Source organism: Corvus moneduloides, chromosome 4 (assembly GCF_009650955.1).
Source record: "Corvus moneduloides isolate bCorMon1 chromosome 4, bCorMon1.pri, whole genome shotgun sequence".
In the NCBI taxonomy this organism is placed as follows: Eukaryota; Metazoa; Chordata; class Aves; order Passeriformes; family Corvidae; genus Corvus; species Corvus moneduloides.
In genome coordinates this window covers 63,121,125-63,144,932 of record NC_045479.1, presented here as the reverse complement: position 1 = coordinate 63,144,932, position 23,808 = coordinate 63,121,125, and the positions used below count along the sequence as shown (strand labels likewise).

At 37.1% G+C, this 23,808-nt stretch overlaps 1 protein-coding gene across 11 annotated transcripts in view; it reads left to right on the top strand.

Moving 5' to 3' along the window:
- The window catches only part of MAGI2 (membrane associated guanylate kinase, WW and PDZ domain containing 2), a 726,260-nt gene that overhangs the window by 594,696 nt on the left and 107,756 nt on the right, over positions 1 to 23,808 (top strand). For 10 of the 11 annotated variants that reach the window (XM_032106787.1, XM_032106785.1, XM_032106788.1 and 7 more), the window contains one exon: positions 9,884 to 10,519. The exons of the other annotated variant lie outside the window; for it this stretch is intronic. In XM_032106787.1, the coding sequence (XP_031962678.1) occupies positions 9,884 to 10,519 (636 nt within the window). The remainder of the gene's footprint in view (positions 1 to 9,883; positions 10,520 to 23,808) is intronic. 11 annotated transcript variants of the gene reach the window in all.

Here is a 23,808-nt window from a genome sequence, read left to right as displayed (position 1 = left end):
ACCACAACAGAAAATAGAGAAGGTGGACAAGACATGCAAGGAGGAAGAACAGCTAGTGGGAGATTGGATAATCCTCATAAAAGGAGAATGTGATTCTTAGCCGGAGAGCTAAAAGGGTAGAAAGTGACCTTTTCCTAACTATTATAAGGCTGGAGTTTTCTGTGTGTTATAAAACAGTTTTAAAGAAGGAGCTTGGTGGGACTTTTGTTAATGATTTTGCCTCCTTCTTCCTACCAAAAAAAAATATTATGCAAGCTGAATTTTGTAGCTTATACTCAGTGTAGTATTCAAAGATCAGCTGAAAGTGAAAGAGGAGTTATTCAGTGGTGAAGGTGTTAAATTGTTTTGCAAAGAGTAAAAATATATTGTCCTTGAAAACGAGTGCTTGGCAGTGAAAGAGGCTCTAGAGATATTAAGGCAACCAACATTTGCTTGGAAGGAAGGTCAGTTTGATAATACATTACCCTCTATTAACCTGGAAAAGTACTGTAAAGCCTTAGAGAACCTGAAGGGACACCACTATTTATCTTTACTATGCAATTTTAAAGCAAGTAATATATTTATACATACCTGAAAAACTATTGAGTGGATTTTTTGGTATAGAAATTATGTGAGAAACTCTCTGAAGTTAAGGTAATATTTTCTTGTTGATTTTACGATCAAAAAAAAAGATGATATAGAGGTAATGCATAAAATAAGCACATACAAACTAAAATTTGAATGGCCTTTATAAAACTTATGAGTAGAAAATTACTTATATACTAGCCATAGATTTGTATAAGCATTTGTTAATTAATTGGTAATCAAACATAGCTCCATTTCAAATGCACTGAGGTATTTACATGTAGTAGACTATTAAAAAAAATTCATTTATTTAGCTAGTAATTACTTCAGTGTTTTGATACATTTAATTTCTGCTGCATAAAATGTTCCCTGTCTTTAATTTTGCACAAAAGCATTATTCTGTAGTGATCCAGACATGTTTTGATGTCTGGGTCTCCTAAAAGGTGCTGTCCTTGTAAACCCAGTTGACTACTTTCAAGGTACAGCAAGATTTGAGGATCTATATATATGTACAACTAGGAGTGCACATACAGATATTCTGGATTTCTGGTTTGGCATGACAGGAGAAGCTCCAATACCTAGGATGAAGCAGTGAATGGGCACACATTTCATTACAACTGGCAGGATCAAGGACACAAGATGTTTAATCAGAGTCAGATTCTTCGGCATAAAGTTTGGTAGTGAATTTATAGCATAAGAAGTAGCACCTGGGACAACAGTAAATATTTCTTTTGGGAAGAATGTTGGATGCATATTACTGTTATTGTAGACTGACCTTGCTAATCAATACTTCAGAACAACGCCTTCAGATTTGGTGCCATCCATGGTTTGGATCTGAAATAAGCACACTGATTGCTGGCAGCTCACATTGATCTCAGTTAGCAGAATGTGGACCTGAACAACGAATACACAAAACATCCACAAATCAAAGCTTTAAGTCTTAGCTTTAAATTAAGTTAATAACCTGACTGATAGTCAAATCGGATTTGTACTGGTCTCAGAGAGTCAGCTGGTGAATTAGGTGCCTGGATGGGCACTGTGTGATTGTAGCAGGAAAAACAAAGTATTGATCAAACAATGATGAAAATCCTAGTTTTACCAAATAGATAACAGAGTTATAAAAATGACCCTCTTCTGGCAGTAATGCCCACTTCAGTTATAAGGAATCTCCTTGGAAACCATAATATCTCTAAAATAGAAATTAATTTTCAAGTTGTACCTCTATAGATTTTAAATGGAAACTAATCCTACTCATCTATCTTTGCTCGTTTTTTAAGTGTCCAACAAACTGCTGTTACTTTCACAAATCACTATTTTAGTATGTGACTAGTTATTCTTGTCCTCATGGTGCTAGCATCACTCAAAGAAATAAAATAGCTCTATTAACCATTTCAGTTCACAACATGACTGCCTATTACTAAAAATTCCCAGTAACACACACATATATATATATATATATATATTTCAACATATGAAGGCATTTGTCACTGCACTGCAGCATCTTTATAAATGCTCCATCTAATTCCTCACCTCATCCGTCTCCCTTTTTCCTTCCTGGCAGTTTATGTCAGGAATCAGCAGTGGCAATGGTGTGCAGTTGACAGTGCTGCTGAAAATGTCTTCCACCAGGGACAGGTGGCACATTGCCAGAATTCCCAGTTGGCCACAAGGCCTGCTTGGTATTTACATCATGCTTTTCCATACCCTTATGCCTTTAGGCTGCCAGGAGGCTGGCTGGGCTACTTTCCTCCTCCTGGGAGCCATTACCTAGATAAATGTGATGTGCTGCCTACAGAAATAAAATGTGCGTACAAAAGCAAATGTGTTGTAAATTTTGACCTCCTTTTTCTAAAGAAAAAGAAGGGTTTCATTTCTGCATGAGCCTCTGCACACAGTGACACCTTTCAAAGTGATCCCAAATAGCTATGCAAACGTGGCATACATTTTTTATCTCGCTCTTCAGATCCACTGACGTTCTGTCACGCAGTTCATTCACACCAGGCATTTCAGGATGCACAAGTAGTTCCCGCAAGCAAAGCTTAGACAGAACAAGCTTACATAATTTGTAAATAAAAGGCTGCCTTGAAAATTGGACCTTTTTCTTTTTTTGTGGTCTTGCCTCCAATATACTTACCATCTTTTAAGTAATTACTTTTTTGGTAAAGTAGCAGTTTTAACATCTATGCTATGCTTTCAGATGCTTGAAGTGAAAAACTGTTTCTAGGAAGAAAATTTGCCTACTCTTTACTAGTTTATGACCAGCATAACTAAGTATGCTTTCCTTATTGCATTATTTACATTTGTTAATCTACAGTGTTTCATGTTTACTGGATCAGCAAATAATCAAGGTCTTTAGATTTTTCTGGAATGTATTTTATTTCTCTCCCAAATAAATGCTTCTATTTAAATAGCTTTTACCACTATATGCAAAATACAAATAAAATGGAAATAATTTCTTTTGCTAATCCACATCTGCCTGAGTGTAATTACATGATATATGCTGGTTAAGCATAAAAATTTTGAATAGACAGCTTTTTAATTAGGCATATGCATTGGGTCACAGTAGAATTAAAATGAGTTCTAAAAAATTGATTGTATAAAAATGGCACCTGCTTACTCAACAGATCTGAGTCTTGGCTAAAGTTGCAGACAAGTGTCCATGTCACATCTTTGTGTTGGCCCCTGAAGCAAAGTTCAGAGCCAGTGTGCACAGTCCTTCCGATGATGGGAACAGATTTTAGCCTGAGTTAATCACTCCTACAATGCTGTTTTGTACATTACTGACTCAAATGTGACAAACAGATGATTTATATCTCTTTCTCAGGTTTCAGTAAGAGGAAAATCTAGGGCTGTCTTATGCCAGTTTGAGGCCTGAATGCCTAGGAATACATATTGGCTTGACCTTTTGTCTGATTTAAATAAATAATAAAAATAAAAATAATTAATGATCAAATAATTAATAATTTTTATTACCCTGATTTTTTCCCCCTGAACCTCAGTTCCCAGAGTTCGCTGAGTGGAAGCAGGATCTGTGGTAAATGGTTACCTGTCAGCTTTGCCGAGTTTGTCACACATGGGTAAAACTTTCTGTATGTGGTGAAGACTGGGAAATGGTTCTTCCATGCCAGTATGAGCAGTGATATTTTAATGGACTATTCAGTGTTCTTGCATACCAGAAAGTGGTCCTGAAACTATTTCTGAGTGCAGAGGCAGCTGACCACTACGTGTCCCAGCAGTTCTTTTGATTTCACTGTGGCTGCTGCAGTACCATCTATGAGAAATTTGGTTTAAAGCTGATAATAAAGTGGTCAGTTCTAAATTTAGTTCTTTCAGTCAGTAGCTGTAGTTATTGTATGCATGTACTTCTCCCCAGGTTACCTTCTTGATACATTGTAGCAGTTAATCTAATGTTCCTCTTTAGAAGAAACAAGTAAGGATTTTCTTGGCAGGTATTTTAAGTATTTCAGTACTAATATGCAATAGTTACCTTACACTGCAATCCCCTTTAAGAAGTTGTTATAATTCCAAAATTTTTCTTTAAAAATAAGGGTAGTTTTGTATTAACAAAATTAAGGGCCCCCTCCCCCCCTTTTTTTTAAGACAAATCAGGCTACCATGAACTACAGGACCCTAGGCTTTCTCTTTGGTTTGTAAAAGTCAGGCCATCAGATCTTAGCAGCTAGAGCCAAATAGATTTTACAAGGTACTGTGGCAAGTCAGAGTACAAGAAATCAGAGAATTTCTGTTTATGCAGAGCTTTCTGAAACCTCTTACGTCCAAAACATTGCTTGTAGCCATTTGTAATGGAAGTTATTTATTCACACACTGGATTAACACCTACGGCAAGTGGAAGGAAGTTGAATTCAAAGTTGCAGGATGTAGTTTGTCTGCTAGTGTTTAACTAAAGGATCCCTCACACACTAGATGTCTGTACTGCTACTTGTAATTGTATGTGTGAACGTAAAAATGGTTCATTTCTAACAAATCTTTGCTTCTTTCATGACCATCAATCACATGCCGTTGTTATTAAAATTACCCCCATGTTTCATATCTCGGTACTGGAAACGTGCTCTGAATTCATTATTAACAGGCTCCAGTGCCAGCAATCTTGCAGCACTCTGCAGAAAGAGAAGACAAGGTCACTGCTGAGAAGTGACAGAAATATCTGGTAATGACAGTAGAGAGTGTGGGTGGGCAGGTGAAGGGAAAGCTTCAACGATGAAGTAATCAAGTATTGCTAGTTCTGAAACTGATGCAAAGTATGCATATGCAGGGTTTAGATTATATGGGTGAGAAATGCAAGTGGGAATAAGCAATGATGGAGAAGTTAGCAGAGCTTATGTGGGCTATAAATGCAGCAAAAAATTATGCAGCCCAAGTCCTGCAGAGCTGGTGTGTCCTGTCCTGACTTGCCAGCTGAGTTTTAGCTCCATTGCTATTGGCTTGTGCTGGCTGCAGGGGGGTAGTAGCAGAGCTGTTCTCCACCCCAAATCACAGAGTTCTGTCGTATTTTAAGCACATAAACCTAGCACTAAAAGCATGATCAAAAACCTGTCAGAAAGAATGGAGACATTTCTACTAAATTTCGAATGAAGATCTAATCTGCACTTTTTTCTCTGCATTCAGACTTCAAAGTTTAGTGAATCCTAATTGATCATAAGAATGGCAGTCTAGTAGGTAATTCAGTTCTCTGAAGTACAGCTAGAAACCTAAGTGCACAAGAAACAATAAGTAGAAATAAGCAAAATGTTTGTATACAAATAGTGGGAACATAGGTAAGAAAATGGACAAACTTTACCTACTAGTGCAAGATGTTTGCACAGAGAATCTAGGGGTAATAAAAACCTAGCAGAAACAATAACTGGAGTCAACTGAGTAGTACAGGTTATTTAAAAGGGAGGTAAGTAGAGCTGGTAACATTGCCTGAAACGATAGGATAATTTGTGGTGAAACTAGTTATGTCAATAAAACAGATTCTGTTTGGATCAAGCACTTCAAGCATGAAAAAGTTGGGGGTTTTTTTCAGAATTAATGCTTGTGGAAAATCCCCTGTGTGTCAGATTTCATTCTGCAACATTATTGTAGAGAGGAATGTAAAACAGAATCTGTCATTAAAAGATGTTGAAGCTCACAAATTTCTTCACCAGTTACTAATCCAACTAAAGATAATGACAGTATAGATCTGGTTTTTGCTTTGAAATATGTAGATAACAAAATGTAACCTCTAATCAAACATTCAGGCACTGAGTCAATTAACATTACATGACAAAATAAGTAATGGTCAGCAGACTAATAAGCAAAACAAGCTAGTTAAAGAAATGAAATATTATGGGGCTTCATGGTTGTTTCTGTGAAGAAGACATCAAATTCCATCAAGTGTAACATATTGTATTTTATCTGATAACAGGGAACTAGGTTCAGCTATCCAGGAAGTCCCCTCCAGACCCATGTTCCTAAATTTGTCAGTTAAATGCAGGAGCCTTAACTAAAGCAGAGGTAACTGTAAAACAGTTTGACAAATTTGCTTGCTGTCAGTATTCTTTAACATTCTTCAACTCAATGCTGAATTTAGACATTGAAGAATCTGTTTTTGTGACAGTGTAAATGTTTGAGATGTAGGCCAGGGTATCTGTTGTCTACTGGGTGTCTATCAAACCTGCCAGTTCATCTAGAGAGTCTGATTCAGATGCCTTCTCCATAGATCAGCCCTTCTGGGCTCCCTCATCCCTGAACAGTCTTGAGTAAGATAAGGTTGGTATGGCACGTGTACAGTTTGTACAGGCTAGTGAGGAAGATGAAATTGGAGAGCTATTCTCTGGTAGAGAGGATGTTCACCCTAGAGAAGAGAAGGCTCAGGGGGATTTTACCAATCTACGTAAATACCTGTGCAAAGAAGATGGAGCCAAGCTCTTTCCAGTGGCAAGAAAAGAGGCAATGGGCAAACACTCAAACAAAGGAAGTTTCCTTTGAACATCAGAAAACACTTTCCTACTGGCAGGGTGACTGAGCACTGGCACAGGTTGCCCAGAGAAGATGTGGAGTCTACCTCCTTGGAGGTTTTCAAAAGCCACCTGGACATGATCCTGGGCAACTGGTTCTAAGGGCTACTGATTGAGCAGGGTTTGGACAATATGACCTCTAGAGATCCCTGCCAACCTCAATCATTCTGTGAGCAAGCTCCAGTCATTTTAGTAAATTTAATTCTAAAAGTCAGGCAAAGTTTGATGCTTAATATAAATGTTCTGCATAACTCCAGAGATACCCACTCACTGTGAAACTGTGATTTCTGGAGGCAGACTATGGCTTGCTCAGAAAATCAGACAGGAATTATAAAGTGGATTGCTATCATGCTTGTCCATATGCACCCATTATTATTAGAAGTAGCAGAAGAGAACAGGCAGAAAAGATGCTACAGGGACCTTTAAGGGAGTTTTCTTAAAGAAGAGAGGTTTTGAAATTTGCGTTAGCATTGCACTGGCTCTGTAATGCTCTTAACTTATCTCTCTCTTCCTACCAAATACTGGGTACTTCTCTCTGTGTCAGCAATGAGGAACTCTCAGCCTGGAAAAATGAGTTAGGTTTGGAGAAAGTACAGCCGAGAGAGTAATTCAAAGGATTTCTGAAATTAACCCCTTTTTTCCTCTGTCCTCTCTGATGATCTGAAACTCTTTCTCCCCAGTGCAACACCATTGTAGCTCCTTTCTTTGAGCTGAACTTAGTAACTCATGTCCTTGTGCTCATCACACTTCATTTGTGGCTGTTCATTCTCCGTGTGACAGTACAGCAGATGGGTCCCAAACAGTCCCACTGTGACTTACAGCTTCAGTGTGTGCCCAGGCGTGCTATTCATGTTATACCTCAGAAACAACAAAGAGCTTTAAAAATATTGATTCAGGAAATCCTGGAGGGTTTTCTGCTGTCCTGTGAGGGATAATGCATGGTTGTTATTTGAAGAAGTTCTTACCCCAGATCTTCTGGTGCTCAGTTTCGCCTGTTTAGTGATTGGGGAAAGGGACTACTTGGCCTGTATGTTTCCTGACTGCACTCCTTTTGCAAAAGCTTTTCACTACAGACCCATATAATGTCAACTAGTTTATGTAATTTTCTGATATGTAGGAATCATATTGATTTAAGTTTTATATCATACCTAATCCTGTCCAAATACTTAAAGTGACGGGCTGAAAACAGACAACAATTTACTTGCCCAATGCAAAAAATCGCATTTTTCCTTTTGCACCCTGCTAATGTATTGTAAGAGAGGATGAACAAACAGATTGGTCTCCTCCCACCACATAGCTGCATTGCCAGCACTCAGGAAAATAAAGACTGCATGGATTAAAAAGTCGCAAGGTTACTATTAAGGCATAGCTACTGAAACAGGAGCATGCACTGGAGAGCTCTCAGTTCAACAGAAGCAGTCCTGTTGTGAGCAATGTCAGCCTCACTGCTAACGTGGGAGCCAGGGATGAGAATGCAGGTAAGATCTTTCTATACTAGGGCATGAGCAAATCAAGATGAATTGCAGCCATTGCCACAGTAATTTGTACGGTGCATTTTTTCTTTTAAATCTTGACTTTTGAAAACTGCTTTATTTTCAGCTGCTTGAGACAAAAGCATTGGAGTTCTTTCAGCACTGCCTATGAAGTGACATTACTGTTTGTGCTTGTTTTGAAATCTATTTATGCTGCACATTTAAGAAAGCATTTGCAGCTCCTAAGGTTTATGTGTGTATAGAATCATTTAAACAAACTTCCTTAGCGTTTTTTCCCTAGGCACCCTCTGGAGAAATCTTCCTCTGAATCACAGTTTGTGCATATGCAATTAATTACTGTCAGGCTGTTACACAGACTGATCATGTGGGAATTGACCATTTCATTTTCACATAGAAACAGCCTTTGCCTTTTGCTGTCACTTAGAAACAGCCCTTGCATTGGCATCTTGATGACGCTCTTATCCTCAGTTTGCTTGATTAGATATTTTGATTGAAGTACTTGAAAGACGTAATTTCATAAATGCGCTTAAAGCAATTCCACCCAAACCACCTCATTCTCCCTAAATCATTCACATTTTATTGCTGAGTTTTCAAATACCTTTAAAAAGCTTTGTGTTGTTATGTGTCAATTTTTGAACTGTGTACCTTGTAGACATCTCACAGTATCCTGGTGATTAATGGTAGGATAATAAAAAAATCTTCACTTAGAAAAATACTTTAACTTCTAGAGTTCTCTAACCAAATATCCTTTTTTTTTCTATAAATATGCAAACTGTTTTATGAAAGTGAAAACTGATTATGGGCCATTAAACTATTCTGAATATTGTTTGTACTGATCACTCATATTTATTTTAATATGCACCTAAGAGTACATAAAAAAATTATTTATGGCTATAAATATATAGATCTATTTTAACACCAAGAAGAATCTTGAAGTTATTTCTGAGCCTTTCAGTAGCAGTAGATGGTTGGTGCATGGGCAATATGGAGACCCATAAATAGCCTGTTGACTTAAAGTATTCTGCTTCCATATGCTCAGACTGGTAGCTCTGCTACACGAGACAAGATTTGGAGGTAAAGGTAGTATCTTTGGTTTTATTTGACCAGCTGGTTAGGTGAAAATATTAAACTGATTTTTGTATTTTTGCTTAGATTTTTCTAATAAAAAACTATTGAACCTACCTAAAAAAAATTTGTTGTGTCATTGTCCTGAGCCTTTTGGCTACAACAAGATGCCATGAAACATCTCTACGTTATGCCAGATAGATAGGAAATGACAGTAGTAGTTCTGAATGGTTGATGGCAAGTAATCACACTTAACAGAAATTTGTCAATATCATGATCAATGCAAAAAGTGTTTCCTTATGCACATGCATACACAGTCTTGCATTGCTATTCATTGATTCTTAAGTCCTGGAGTACTTACTTTTTTTTCTTTTACTCTTCACCAAACAATGGTATATCTTGACCACACACTCTCCAAATAATCTTTCATTGTACCTTATAAAAAAAGTAATCTATGGAGACTACACTGAAAGGAGTTGGAAAAATAGGGAGGAAATATTAAGAGAAGGTGAATGTCTGGATACATCTAAATTTTCCATCTGTGAGCTTACGCAGAAAATAACTGGTATTGTCATTGTGTCTTTGTATTACATTTGCTGCCAGACAAACTTTACTTTTTTGTCTCTCCTATTTGAGTCAGTATGTTGATTGAATTTATCGTATTTTTTTTAGTAGACTTCTATCTCATTTGAAAAAAAATGCACTGCATATACAGCAATTGAAGTTGTCTCATGTTGTCACTGTTTGTTCTTCTCGTTCTAGGTGATGTGATTGTCTATATTAATGAAGTTTGTGTCCTTGGACATACTCACGCAGATGTAGTCAAACTCTTCCAGTCTGTTCCTATTGGTCAGAGTGTCAACTTGGTGCTATGTCGTGGATACCCTTTGCCCTTTGATCCTGAAGATCCTGCCAACAGCATGGTGCCACCCCTTGCAGTAATGGAGAGGCCTCCGGTAGTGGTAAATGGAAGACATAACTATGAAACTTATTTGGAATACATTTCTAGGACTTCTCAGTCTGTTCCAGACGTAACAGATCGACCACCACACTCCTTGCACTCCATTCCAGCAGATAGTCAGCTTGATAGCACATTCCCACCACCTGCCCATGATGATAATGTATCAATGGCTTCTTCTGGGGCCACCCAAGCTGAACTCATGACCTTAACCATTGTGAAAGGGGCCCAGGGCTTTGGCTTCACTATAGCAGACAGTCCTACAGGACAGAGGGTGAAGCAAATTCTAGACATTCAGGGATGTCCTGGTTTGTGTGAAGGTGACCTCATTGTTGAGATCAACCAGCAGAATGTACAGAACCTGAGCCATGCAGAAGTAGTGGATATACTTAAAGAATGTCCTGTTGGAAGTGAAACTTCTTTGATTATCCATAGAGGAGGTAAGTTTGGAAAGTCTGTACAATTACAAAAATGTGTGTAAAAGGTTCTAAACCATAAGACATACATATACTCACTAGATCCTTGTTTGCTAGATTGGAAATTAATTTCCATGTTGTGGGAGGTAACACCATTGGTTCTGGAAAAGTGTGTCTGCAATTGAGTATCCTAGGCAAAATCTTACAGTTTGTTGTACATTCCTTTATGTGTTTTGAGTGTCAATGGTCCCATCTCTGTATAAAGAGTAAAACTAGGGCAGTTCCAGACCTTTCAGCCCATAATAGTTTGTGTGGTGTCTGCAGCAAACTCATGTAGTCCCAAAGCAGTGCTGCAAGTTTTAGATATAATTGTATATATTGACTCATTAATGTAGATCAAAATCAGAGCAATCTATTTGCCCTTTACAAGTTACTGGTTTTCCTAAGCCACTTTTCCTCCTTTTCATTCATTGTGAAAACAGTTGTTGGGGTTATTTTCTTTCCTGATAACAGAGATCCATGGTATATATTTCTCTGATTTTAAAAAAGATAGCTTCTAGCAACTTGGTTTTCCTCACCAGCCCAACACAGTAAGTTGGAATGTTCACCATTGGAAGGGGAGAGTCAAGACTTATCTGTAAAGAAGCAATAAGAACAGAAAAAGTGTTAAAAACTTGACAGTGATAAGTTATTTCATAGCTTTTATTACTTCAGCCAAAAAAAATTTCTTTGGTGGTTTGAGGTGGGCAGCCATCATAATTTATTATTACCTGAAGTAAATAATGATTGGATTTTTAAAATTAAAGCTCTTTGTTTCTCTAAAGGCATTCATATGTCACTTAATGTACGTTACTCTGTGCATCAAAAGAAAAAAAAGACAGGATTCTATGCAAAAAGATTCAAAAATACTAACTGCTTTCCTTCTGAAGAGTAGAAATTGAGAAGTGAAGCTTTAGTGTTTTCATATGCCAAATGTTTATCCTTACAATACCTAAAAATCCTTAGAATAAGGAATATGGTAACATTATCTCAAATTGCAGAAGTAACAAACATAAGGTGATTCTGGGTGATCTATAGTCACATAATCAATAAAGTATTTTTCATGTATATATATATATAAAAGAATGCTTTACAAGAGACAGAATCTGACATTTCTTTGGAATGAAACCAAATTAGGATGATAATTAAACTGGTATTACTATAGTATACGGACTTGGAGAAAGTTAATGGTTGCAGAGAAACTATATTCATTGGTATTAAATCTGGTTCTCCTTAGTGTCCATTAAGAATCTTGAACAGTGGAGTAAGCAAAATTCTTTTTTATTAAGAAGTTGACAAGTTAGGGAAAATTTCATAGCCAAAAAAGAGCATAAAGAGGATTAGAAGGGTTAGTGTAACCCCAAAAGGTGGAATTTTATTTTGAAAAAGGCAAGGTAATCACTCTCTAGAGGAAAACAATTTACAACACCAGTCTTCAGAGAGAAGTGGAGTGTGAAATCCAGTATGCTGAACAAGCCTGAGTAATAATAGACATCGAAACAGGTATTTCAGCAATCACTGCAGGACAGTAGCAAAAAAAACCTGAAGCAGCAACATACGCAAGCCCTTGAGGATAATTGCTCTCTCTGAAGAGAATTTCTTCTTAGAGCATTGATTCATGATCAAAACATGATAGTTTAACATTGATCAACATGATAGTTTAACAAGTTCTGGTACATTAACTGAGCTGTGGTTATTTTCTACACATCACTGTGGCAGGTAGGAGATACTACACTGAGCTCAATGCTCAATAAAAGCAGTGTAAATTTACACCCTCTGCTCTTGTCTGAGGCCAAACACTGAGGTACAGGTCGTTCCCCTGGCTCAGCTGACACAACATACTAGGTCCAAATGCAGTAACATTTAACCCTCTGTTGCTGGGGCAGGAGTTGGTTGGTTGCTTTAGAGAATGCAAGGAAGAGAAAGAGAGCATGTTTTGTTCATGGTAGAGCAATGACCAAGACTAAAGCAAATGTTTAGAAGTACTACAGTGTCATTAAACTTAATGGGAGGGTACAGAAGAAATGCAAGTTGACTATCATAAATTTTTGTGCATCAGAAATAATGATACCTTAACTCAAGGCTGCAAAACTATGAATTTTTTTTTTTTTTAAAAAGGCTCTCTGGTTTGAGTGATTCAAAAGAACTGAAAAAATAGTGTATGAATCAGACCTACTCTACCTAAGAGATGGCTAAATCACAGCTTAACACAAATGTGAGAACTGTTTTAAGATGACAACCAGGATCTCATTTCTTTTTTATTCATATATTCTTAGGAAAAGGGAATCTATGTTACCAAATATACACCTATAATGCAGGTTATTATGTCTATGTTAGTCTTCATGTCTCCTTTTATAGTCCCTGGGCAGAAATACATTTTTCTATGATGTAATTCATGTAATTCCACTGTATATGTTTCAAGTAAGTCAGGTATATCTAGGTATACCTTAGAACTATATTTGCTGCTTGACTCATTATAAAGGGAGTAGAGGATGACTGATTCAGGTGCATGTGTTGATCCAACATGTTATAAATAATAAACAGGTGATAAGATTTGGTCATGTAAGATAATCTGAATACACAACCAAATATTTAGAGAAACCTACTTTGACTCTAAAATATTTAGTCAATGACACCAGTAAAGCAAGGCATAATTTCTCACTACTCATGGATCCAATTTTTATTTTATTATCTCTGATTTGTAATGACACTTGAATTATGCCATCCTTTTCCATCATTACCCTGTGCATCCTGTCTTTAATGTCTCATTTTTAAGATTAAGACCAAAGGGCTGTTCCTGCCTATGGAAGAAGGCTGTGTTTTGCATAAGGTTGTGCGTTGCCTTGTAATGTATTCTGTCTCTGATATGAATATGGCCTGACTGCTCACCTAACTGTGGCAAATCCATTTCTGTAAGTGACTTAATTTCTCTCTCATCCAGCAATCTTATCTACATTGCAGACAAGAAACAGATCAACACTGACTGATTTATTCTCACTATAGGAAAAGGTATCTCATACTGGAAAAAAATACTCCCTCGGATGCACTTAGTATGCACGCTATAACATTTTAAAAACATTATCCCTCAGGCTTAAAAAGGCCAACAGCCAGAGTATGCAGGAGAAGGAAAGGTCTGGATGTTTCAAAAGGATGGAGGGAATAGCAGTACTCAAATTTAAAGAGGCCACTAAGACCTCTCTAACCATCACCAAATAGAGACTCGTCATGGGATACAATCCAGCTGGAGGAAGTCCCACAACTCGTAGTCTACTTGTTTTAAGATTCCAAAAGCAGAAGTAGCAATTTATCTGCATGTTAAAAAAAAAAATAATAATAGAAACAATATAACTTGTCTATCAAAGAAAATACAAAGCATCTCTCTAGCAGTGGCTAGACATCTTACTGTCTTTCTTTTATTGGACAAGGTCTTTGCTAAGTAGACGCACTATAATAGTTCAGTTTCTTTACATCTGTTTTTGCTGAACAGCTGTATTGTTTCCATTGATTACTATAAGCTGACAGATATGTTTGTACTGAAAAAAACCCCTAAAATTATTGGAAAAGGTAGTGGAAAATTGTTACCTAAAAAAATAAAAGGAAAAAATTAATATTAAAAAAAAAAGAAAATAACACCCAAAGAGATTTACTCCTTTCCAGTTTTGGTTCAGGCTTTATGCTTTATCCTCAGCTTCTGCAGTAGATTTCATTGAGTGTAGGCTGCTGAAATAGTGTGGAAGAGCTCTCAAAAATCAGTCTTTCTGACTGTAGATAGAGCATAAATTCTGAATTAGTCCGCTACTACTGAAAACCAGCACTTAGTGTTTGAAGTGGTATGTAGCAAAATTATGTAGAGCAAAATATTCAATAATGAGGACTTCAAAAACTTGGTTTGGCATATTCTACTAAATGAGCTATCCAAGTATTTGACATACGCCATCTCTTTTGGAAAATACCTTTGAAATATATGAACCTATAGACAGCAGCCCAGCTCCAGAAGTGTTCCTGTCTAAAAAAGAACTGACAGATTCCAAAGTAAACCCATCAAGACTATGTCTGAAATACTGTTGTAAAGGAAACCTGCAGACAACCCAGGACTGAGTCATGAAGTTATGGCAACTCATAACAGGTGTTGAGAGTGAAACATTAAATGCAAAAAGTGGGGGACTGACAAAATTCCTACATCAGATGGCTATTTTGTAATCATTGGATCAGAGAATGGTAGAATCCAAATTGGCTCTGAGAAACTGAGGCTGTTGGTACGAAATTGAGCCAGAGAACTGGCACACTGTCCACACTGTTTAATTGTTAGCCCAGTCCAGGTGTGGGACTGGACTGTCAGCAGCCGGTGTCACTGTGACACAGCATGGGAAATAGTGAGGGCCACATGCAATGCACAAACAGACAAGAGGAGGAGGGAGAATTTAACTGTATAGTTGTAAATTGTGTGAATAAAAGGAAGGTAAATTATCTTTCTCAGATATTGTATAAATCTCAGTAGAAGTGTGTAACTCCTTAAAATCACTAACAGGTACCAGTACATCACACAGCATCAGCAATTTCAAAAACAGGCAGAAATTTCACCAAAAAAATCTCTGAATAGTCTAGTGAAAAAAACTAACCCCTCAAAATAAGCAGACTTCAGTGGAAGAAACCTTCCATTCTCAGTACCCTTTCCATGGACTTATTTCAGATTTGCCAGCTTTGCCTTTCTACCATAGAGATGAGATGGTTTTTTAAATTTTTTCCAGGATTGCTATGTGTTTCAGTTCCTCTGGTCAGGAGAGCTTTTGGTTCTTTATCTCCAGGTTGTTGTCTCTTTGGAAAGCTTCACAAGATAAAGCTGAGGCAGCACTCTCACCCTGCTGGCACTAGTCTGGCACAGGAAATTCTGGTCTCTTGGTTCCATGAGCTGAGACCACCACTGAGGTCTCTGTAGCTTTTACTCTCATTCTGCAGTTCTTCATTCAAAATATTACCAGCGTGCCTGTTGCAAACTGGAGACTCTCTATCTCATGGCTTGCTCATCCCCAGTTCAGGACTTTCTAGTCAAAAGTCCTGAGGGTTTAAAGAAATTAAATTCTTGGAAGTATGTTGTAGGCTTTTGATTTGGGACTTAGGTTTTCCATCATCCTGCTGTCTCTACTGTTTTACATCCCTGAGTCATTGGCAAATTTTTCCTTTCCAGTCACTTCCTAAAGGAACCCAAACGTAAATAAATTGCTTTGTATGGATACTGCAAATTAACAGCGGTCTGTTCATACTTGCCTTGTTCATGAAGTTATGCTTCTTTTGTTGTTTCTGAGAGGAGATTTTGGGACATACAAGGTCTCATACCTCTCCTGCTTCCCGATATACTTTCTCCTCTCCAGATGTTCACTTCAACTGTACATTTGCTCCTGATCCATTTTCTCCTATTTCCTGAAAGTAGTCCAATGTTGAAAGGAATATTTGGCAATATCTGCATTTTTAGCCCTCCTGTATTATTAAATGGCACATATATCTCTTGTTTGCGAACTTAAGGGACATTTGATCACACAAAGGGAATGTGCATATGAATCTAATAGTGAACCACTGACCCATTTGAAGTGAACCATGTGATCCATGGATACCTAGAAGTTAGAGACACGAATGCCCTCTGTCGAACATGCTGCTGACATCATCCTCTTACAATTTTCTCTTTCCAATTTCCCACACCATTTTGCCTTGCCATCCCTCTAAGCACTCTGTTGTTCCTGGATCCATCTGCTTTAAAAATGATGGAAAACAAAGGTTCATAGCTGACCTTTCTCCTTTCCATCTCAAAATTATGAGCGTTTTTTATGACATCATAAATTCAACAGTTTCCTCAGCATGATTTCTCTGTAAACATATTCTTCTCATGCTGGCTTTTGAGTTGTTTCCTCTTTTTTTGTGCTCATTTTTGTTGCTACTTTTAGCTAGTAAGGCCAAAAACATTTAATGATCAAAAATATTGTGAGTCATGCTATATTGTCCACTTCACTGACTTTTCTGTTAGATGTTATGTTGCCCTTTTCCCCACCCCCAGACATGGACACTTGTCCCTTCCTACCTTCCCTACATAGAAATCGTATTTTGCGCAAAATAGTTTCCTAACAGCCTTGTGAGAAGGGCAGTTCTCTTTCCTTTGTTAATTCCAGAAATAAAATCTCTGAAAGATTTTTAGAAAATACTGTTAACATGCAAAAAAAGTTGCTGTTACATTAACAAAAATCCTGAAGCACTGCTTTCCTGACTCATTTTTACAAGGAATGTCTCACCTTGCAGAGTATCATATTTTTAGCTGTGCGATACATACTCTCCTAGTAACCTTCCAATTATTTACATCCTTTTTGCCCTACACATTGATACTGTTTTATACTTTGGGTTAACTTGTGATATTTTTAAGCATCTTGTGGCAATTATCTGGCATAAAATCTATTTCAATAAATATTACACATGTTATAGCAGGTAAACTAAAAATTAAGTTACATATATAGCCTTGTTTGTGAAGGGATTCAATCTAAACCGTTTTAGTGAGAGAAATTGTAACCTTTCAGTAACACAGGGAATGACAAATTTGAACAGGAGGAGTTAGGGCAGGAGACCAGTTATCCTAAAATTTGCACTAATGAAACTTTCATATCTTTTCTTGTATAGCTCTGATTAGCAGTGAAACAGTGTGCAATTGCTTCCATATTTCTGAATAAAAGACAAAGAAACCATAGACCTCCTTAATGAATATGGATTCCTGAAAAAATAGACATCAATAATAGTTAGTAGCTGTTACACTGTATTACTGGAAGTAGTATTAATTGCATTGTGTTTCAAAGTGGTAGTGCTATAGTTTTGCTGCCTCTTCCTTATTAATGTTTGTGCACTGTGTGGTACATTTGTGGATAATTTTGCAAAGCATTAGTTAAACCCTTTTTACATATATTACACAGAAGGTTTTTAATGACTATTGGAAAGCATTTTGTTTCAAAAGTGCTTTTATCACTGGTGAAACTGTTTTCTGATGTAGGCTTATATGGTCTGTGTGAAATTCGAACAGTGCTTCTAGTAAAACTTGGGGACACTTCTCCTAGGGATGTGTGTGCCTAACTCTTGCTGACATTAGGAGGAGTTAGTTTGCACGCTGGAGAAATAGGTCCCTGCAGAAAACCTTTTAGCAAAAAGAAACACAAGTGTATAGACACATATTGTCATCATTGCATGCCATAAGGACGTAACTACCATTTACTACTCCAGTGGCAATTCTGCCATTACATTCTTATACCCAGGAGGCTACAAACAGTGAGCAGTCAGACATTATAGTTACTATAGGACTACAAAGAGACTTACTGTGCATGTAGGATTTGTGCAGAGCTGCAGGAACTCTGCCTTCAGGACAGGCTTGTCTCTCTTGAGGAGTATGGGGCACATTATTGTCTGATAGCTACAGCCCACATCACTGCTAGAACCCAAGAGCTCCATTGGCAGTACTGCAGACTGGTTTCAGTCTTACTAATATTAGTGAATGAATTCATGCAAATTGGAGAATAGTTTGTTTGAGAAAACAGACTATTTTGCTTGTCTGGCTTGGAATCTGGCCAGGCCAGAGAAGTTTCTCCTCTGTACTTGGAAGCCGTATTATGAGAAAACTTAATGGTATTATCTGGGACTGTACATCTCAGTGAAAGATGACATCTTTTGAAGCCAAATACTTCCCAAGCATGGTATGTGGGAAAACCTGCTGCAATACTGAGAGATGAAGAAACGGGGCTTTTTCCCAGTCACCCATAGTCTAGTTTCTGAGTGAATCTCACCTTCCTCAGAGGAGATTTGGGAGATCTCAGCCTAAGGATGGAGAACTACAGAGCTGGACTCTAAAAAAGTACCTTACTACCTGTGCTTGTGTACTGAGGCATGTCTAAAGTTTAGTCTAAATGTGTTGAACAATGTTTTTGTTGGTTCAGTATAATGTAATGTCCTATTAAACAGCATTTGTTGGGCTTCCAAAACTGTTGTCAAAGTACGTTGTGTAGACGTTGTGATGTGGTGATTTGTAAAATAGTGCAATATTTTATAGTAATAAAGTAAGCTAATACACTATGAAACAAGTGACTACATTATCTATTGTGCTACAGACTTGAGACACAGCACTGGGGAGATGGGAAGGTGTGCTTTTCAGGCACTTCCTAAGCCACAAAACTCTCATTGCCCTTATGGTTTGCATATCCAGTAAAAATACAGAAACTAAATTAGTTTTCTAAATGAGGTATTAATCCCTGTACAATTCTTTGAGCAATTTTCATTTAAATTCTTAAAAAGAGAAGGAGGGCTTTAACAATTGCTATGCTTGCCCTCTGATTCATGCTCAATGGGGTTTTTTTTTATTTTTTTATAAACCAAGATTACAATATTTATTAAATACAACACTGTCCTTCTCAGGAAGCCTTTGGGTGACTCATAATTCAAACACAATCAAAACCAGCACCAGGATACATACCCCTTTGTTGTGTCACCTTCAGTTTACAGTGAAAAAAAAAGGATATGGAAGCTAAAGCTGCCAGGCACAAATTCTGGAAGTTGACTCCGAAGTATGTCCAAGCAGATTTCTAAAGGAAGTAAATTGCTTTCCAAAGCCAGATTTTTCATAACTGGGAACAGTATTTCAGCATAGAAGAAACATACTGTGCAGTGTTCCTGTTTGGTAAATGAGAGAAATCTTGACTTCTATTTGTTTGGTACCTTTTATTCCCATAAGCTAAAAGAAGGCAAGCTTTCTTTACACACATTACATAAGGGTCACCTTATTTTTAGTGTATATTTCAGTTGGGTGCAAATTATACTCAATGGACTTTTTAGAATATTTTTTCTATAATGTAAGCATTTTTAATTGCATTTCACATGTTCTAGATAGAGCACTTCTAAAAATTCTCAGATCATTAGAAGAATCCTCCATATGCATGAATACAAGCACAGATGCAAAATCTTTGAATGAGAAAATGTTTTAATGATCTTTACATTCATTTTATCAATTAATCTCCATTTCTATAATTAGGGTTTTTCATAGTAGAAAATTTACTAATATTTTAAATTGATAAACAATGATGACGATAGTAATAGTAGTAGTAATAATGTTGATAGTAATACTATTTTTCTTAAAGAATTTTTAAAAAATCAGTAAGTAGTACTCCAGGGGTTCGTTGACATCATAGAAAAGATTTGCTGATTATGGGAATACCACAGTATTCTCTATATTTTAATAGTTAAACTAAATTCACTTATCAATACGAAGTCAACATCTCTTTCTTACTACCCATGCATAACTTCTGTATTTTAACTTGTTCTCAATAAATATGATTATTTTTGGCATCTAGGGCCAAGCAGTGCCTCTCTATTGCAGTGTAAACGCTATCATATCTACTTCAGAGACACCTTAATATGCTCCTTAAGGGTAAAAAAGAATGACCAGTTGAGAAACTGTAAATATGATCCTAGTAGGATAGTGTATCAGAAGATACGGCTTCTCTTTTGCATCAATCTTAAGCCTTGCACTATTTAACATCTCATGTTCTCTGGAATAAGTATCAGGAAGTACTTAGTGAAAGTGGAAAGATTATAGCAGATCATCCAGCTGTATAACCAAAATGCAGCATGATTACATCAATGGAAGTTCCTAGAGCAGCCCAGAGAGAATTCTGGATAAAATTCCATCAGGCTTTCATCTGTGGCCAGTGAGAGCCAACAAATGTGGTAAAGTCAAAGATGGTCAGCTCCATCCAATTTCTGCCCTTCTTCATTAGCTTGTTCCATGTTTTGCCCAGTCCTTTCTCAGTCTGAATGTTTATTGCTTGTCATTCTGGCTCCATTTTCCTTCATTTGGCAATTCAGAGAAGATGCCATTCTTGAATGTCAGCCCAGTCTTTGAACTTAGCCTTGCTTTGAGCAAGAGCTTGGCCTAGCTGAAATCCAACTGTCCCTTCCAAGCTAAAGACTTAGAATATTCTATGGTTCTCCATATTTCTCACATTTGGGGTCCCAGGGTGCTAAAAGAGAGAGTCTCTCATTGAACTAATCACCATCTGGATAATTTTAAACTCCTTCCACAGTACTTCTGAGAGAGAAAGAGAAGCTTTTTAATCTTGTCTCCTTATTACACCATATTGAATATATATTTCTTTATATAGGAAAGTTATTTAGAAGTCAATGCAAACAGGAAGAATGGTGGCATGCTTTTTGATTTCAGCTTGCCAGATGTGTTCCTTGAGATTACATACACAACAAATTATTCTCACACTGTAATTGAAAGCTAATGCAGTCTTTATTTACTTATTATGTAGCATTTCTGAGAGATCTCAGTGGCTTGTGGGGTTGGCTCTAAATCAGAAACATCTGGAGAGTCTGATCCAGCTAACATTCACTGCATAAGCACCAACTAGAATGATTATTTCTACTGAAGTTAATCTTAAATAAGCAAGAGGTTTATCTCATAACTTGTTTATTGCATATCAGACTTTTAACTTTATAAAGGTCTTTATCCTAATAGCATCACATTAGGATGCACTGTACTGAAAAAAGAACCATCTATATACAGCTTCAGTCAAAATGGTCTTTTTTAAGCATTCATTTCACAGTGATTAATTGATTCTACATTTTTTTACATGTCACTAAACGGAAATAAGCTGAAAATCTTTTACATGCAACATCCCTCAACCTTTCTTCCCAGTCTTGCCTTGCAACACATATAGCCTCGTTCTCCTCAGCGCTTGTTGTCAGGGGTCCTGAGCAGGCAGCAACAGTGAATCTTTCCTCATCTGTACTGGGCAGCAAGCGGGGATCCTTTTTGATGAGGAAAACAGGCATCTCTATGGTGCCAGTCAGCTACTGTAAACATCTAAAGTGACTGAAATCAATAGTCTTCGAAAAGAACCTGTTCTCTCCTGTTGAGTATTAAAGTTTTTAAAAATTCACCTAACATTTCACATTTAAATTTCTACTCACTTTTGGTCAGATGAATCCCAACTTAACCATAAAATATTTAGATTTCTAGTCTACATGACTCAAAATATTTACCCCTACAGCCAGTGGTGGAAAATAAGCACCTGAAGAGGATTACTTAAATCATTTTATTCAGTCATTGCCTGGGCAGCTTGTTCTCTCAGTTTTCCCATTACGCTCCATGGACTAGAGAGAAGTCTGGATGAGAACTTTAGGTTAACTGACCAGCCAGATAAACAAGGGTGCATGAGATGAGTCCTGCCCACACACCAGAGGCAAGCATAGTTAATGATCAAAGTTATTAGAAAAACTCTGCATGATCACAAAAGCTGAAATCTATCTCATGCACTCAGGCTAAATATGGAATCCCATTTATGCTACTATAAAAAACAGCCTGGATTTCTTTATAAAAGTGAAGTTAGAAATGTAGACTACAGAAAATAATTTGTATTAAATATATATTAATATCTTTATTAATACTTCAAGTTTTATTTTAAAATTTAATTGCTTTTATATAATGGACTTCTGTAAGTCTTTACATGCAACAACTCACTCCTTACCTAAAAATGGAAACAAGTAAAATTAGTATGGCTTACATTGGATTGAAAAGTTGCTTCACCTATCAATCTTTTAACATAATTGTAAGAAGGAAATCAGTGAGGGAATTTATTTTTAATGAACTATCTCTAGGAAAAGTTCTTGGCTTCTGACTAAATGCACTTTCTTTGGAAATCCTGTAGAAAACATAAAATCAATACTGATAAACTTTGCAGTTGGCAGAGAGTTTGGTCCACGTCATTGAATAGATAAGCCATTACTGATAAAGAGCAATGTGGAATGCTTAATAAATTAAGCATCAGCAAACAGGAAATGTTTTTATCCAGTCATTGCAAATTAATTCCTGAAAGAGAGTAAGGAATGCAACCCAAACTTGTAAAAGTGCTTTTGAATCATTATATATAATCACCTAAGCATAGCAACAAAATGAAGAAGGCAGATTCAGAACAACTTCTTAAAACTAAAGGTTTTGTTTATATTTTTCTTAGTAAGATGCCATTGGTAAACTATTTTATTGCACTTATTATTAATGTTAAGAAAACCAATGAGCTCCTGTTCCAGGTAGTCTTTCCCTGCTTCTTCCATCTTATTTTTTCAATTTTTCCCATTTGCTTCAAAGTTACTTTGTGTCACTTCCATATACTATGCAATGATCAAGCATCTTGTAGAAGTCTTATCTTTAACTAAAGTTTCTCTTTTTTTCAGACCTGAAATATGGGATTTCTATAGGATTTTCCATACAGTTCTTCATTAGCTAAAGTAATGGCTTATTCAGTTGTCCATGTGCAAGGTAGATGGAAAGATGTTTCCTTACTACCCAGCTCCTATAGTATGACTCATTTCCTGTGCAGACAACTAGGCATATAATTTCAGAATTTATTTCCTGTAGTACTCTTGCAATTAGTTGTTCATTAAAAGCTTGTAGAAATGAAAGAAAATTACTTTGCTTGGGAAAAGTACTCCAAAACAGAGCTGAAAGTATAGAAACCAGCTAGTGAAGAATTAGACATTTAAGAGAAGATGTTTTGGGTCACATAAAGAGTACTGGTAGGAGTCGTGTTGTTGGATGATCCTTTTTTCAGCAGATAGGAGGCACAGTCCCTGACTTACAGCTCTCTGGGTATCAGTCTACTAGCTATAAAACTGCTTCAAAGACATTTGTGGTTGCCATGAGTAAATATTTACCTGAAACAGCTGCAGCCATCCTGTGTGTCAAGCAGGTAACAGCAGTCTGATGGAGAGACCTCTGGTTTTGTCCAGGTGTGTAGGCTGCCTTTGTTCCTCTGAAAGTGCCTGAGTTAGTCAGGTCCTTCTGCAGTGAAGACACCCCTCCTTCCTGAGGTCCTGATGGAGAGAGATTTCCAATGGTTGTGGGTTCTGAGCAAGTGGAAGAAGGGTCAGGGCAGAGAGCTGGAGATCTGCAGCCTAATCCAGCAACCTGCTGAGAGGAGCAAAGAGCAGACACATGGGCTGCAGAGGGAATGGGGTGAAAATCTTCTGGGGACAAGCAGGGAGTATACAGAGCTTTTTATAACTCAGGGAGTCATCAATTCCACTGGGAACAAGGACCTCTAATGTAGGGACACCATGAGCAGGGCAAGCTGTTCAGAAGTTTCTTTGATTTCTATATACTCCATTTAATGACTTTACATCTTCCCTATTTGAAAACATATGTATCTTAGTGCTATTATGATAAAGCTCAGTGGTTTTGGGGTTTTTTTTTTGGTTATATA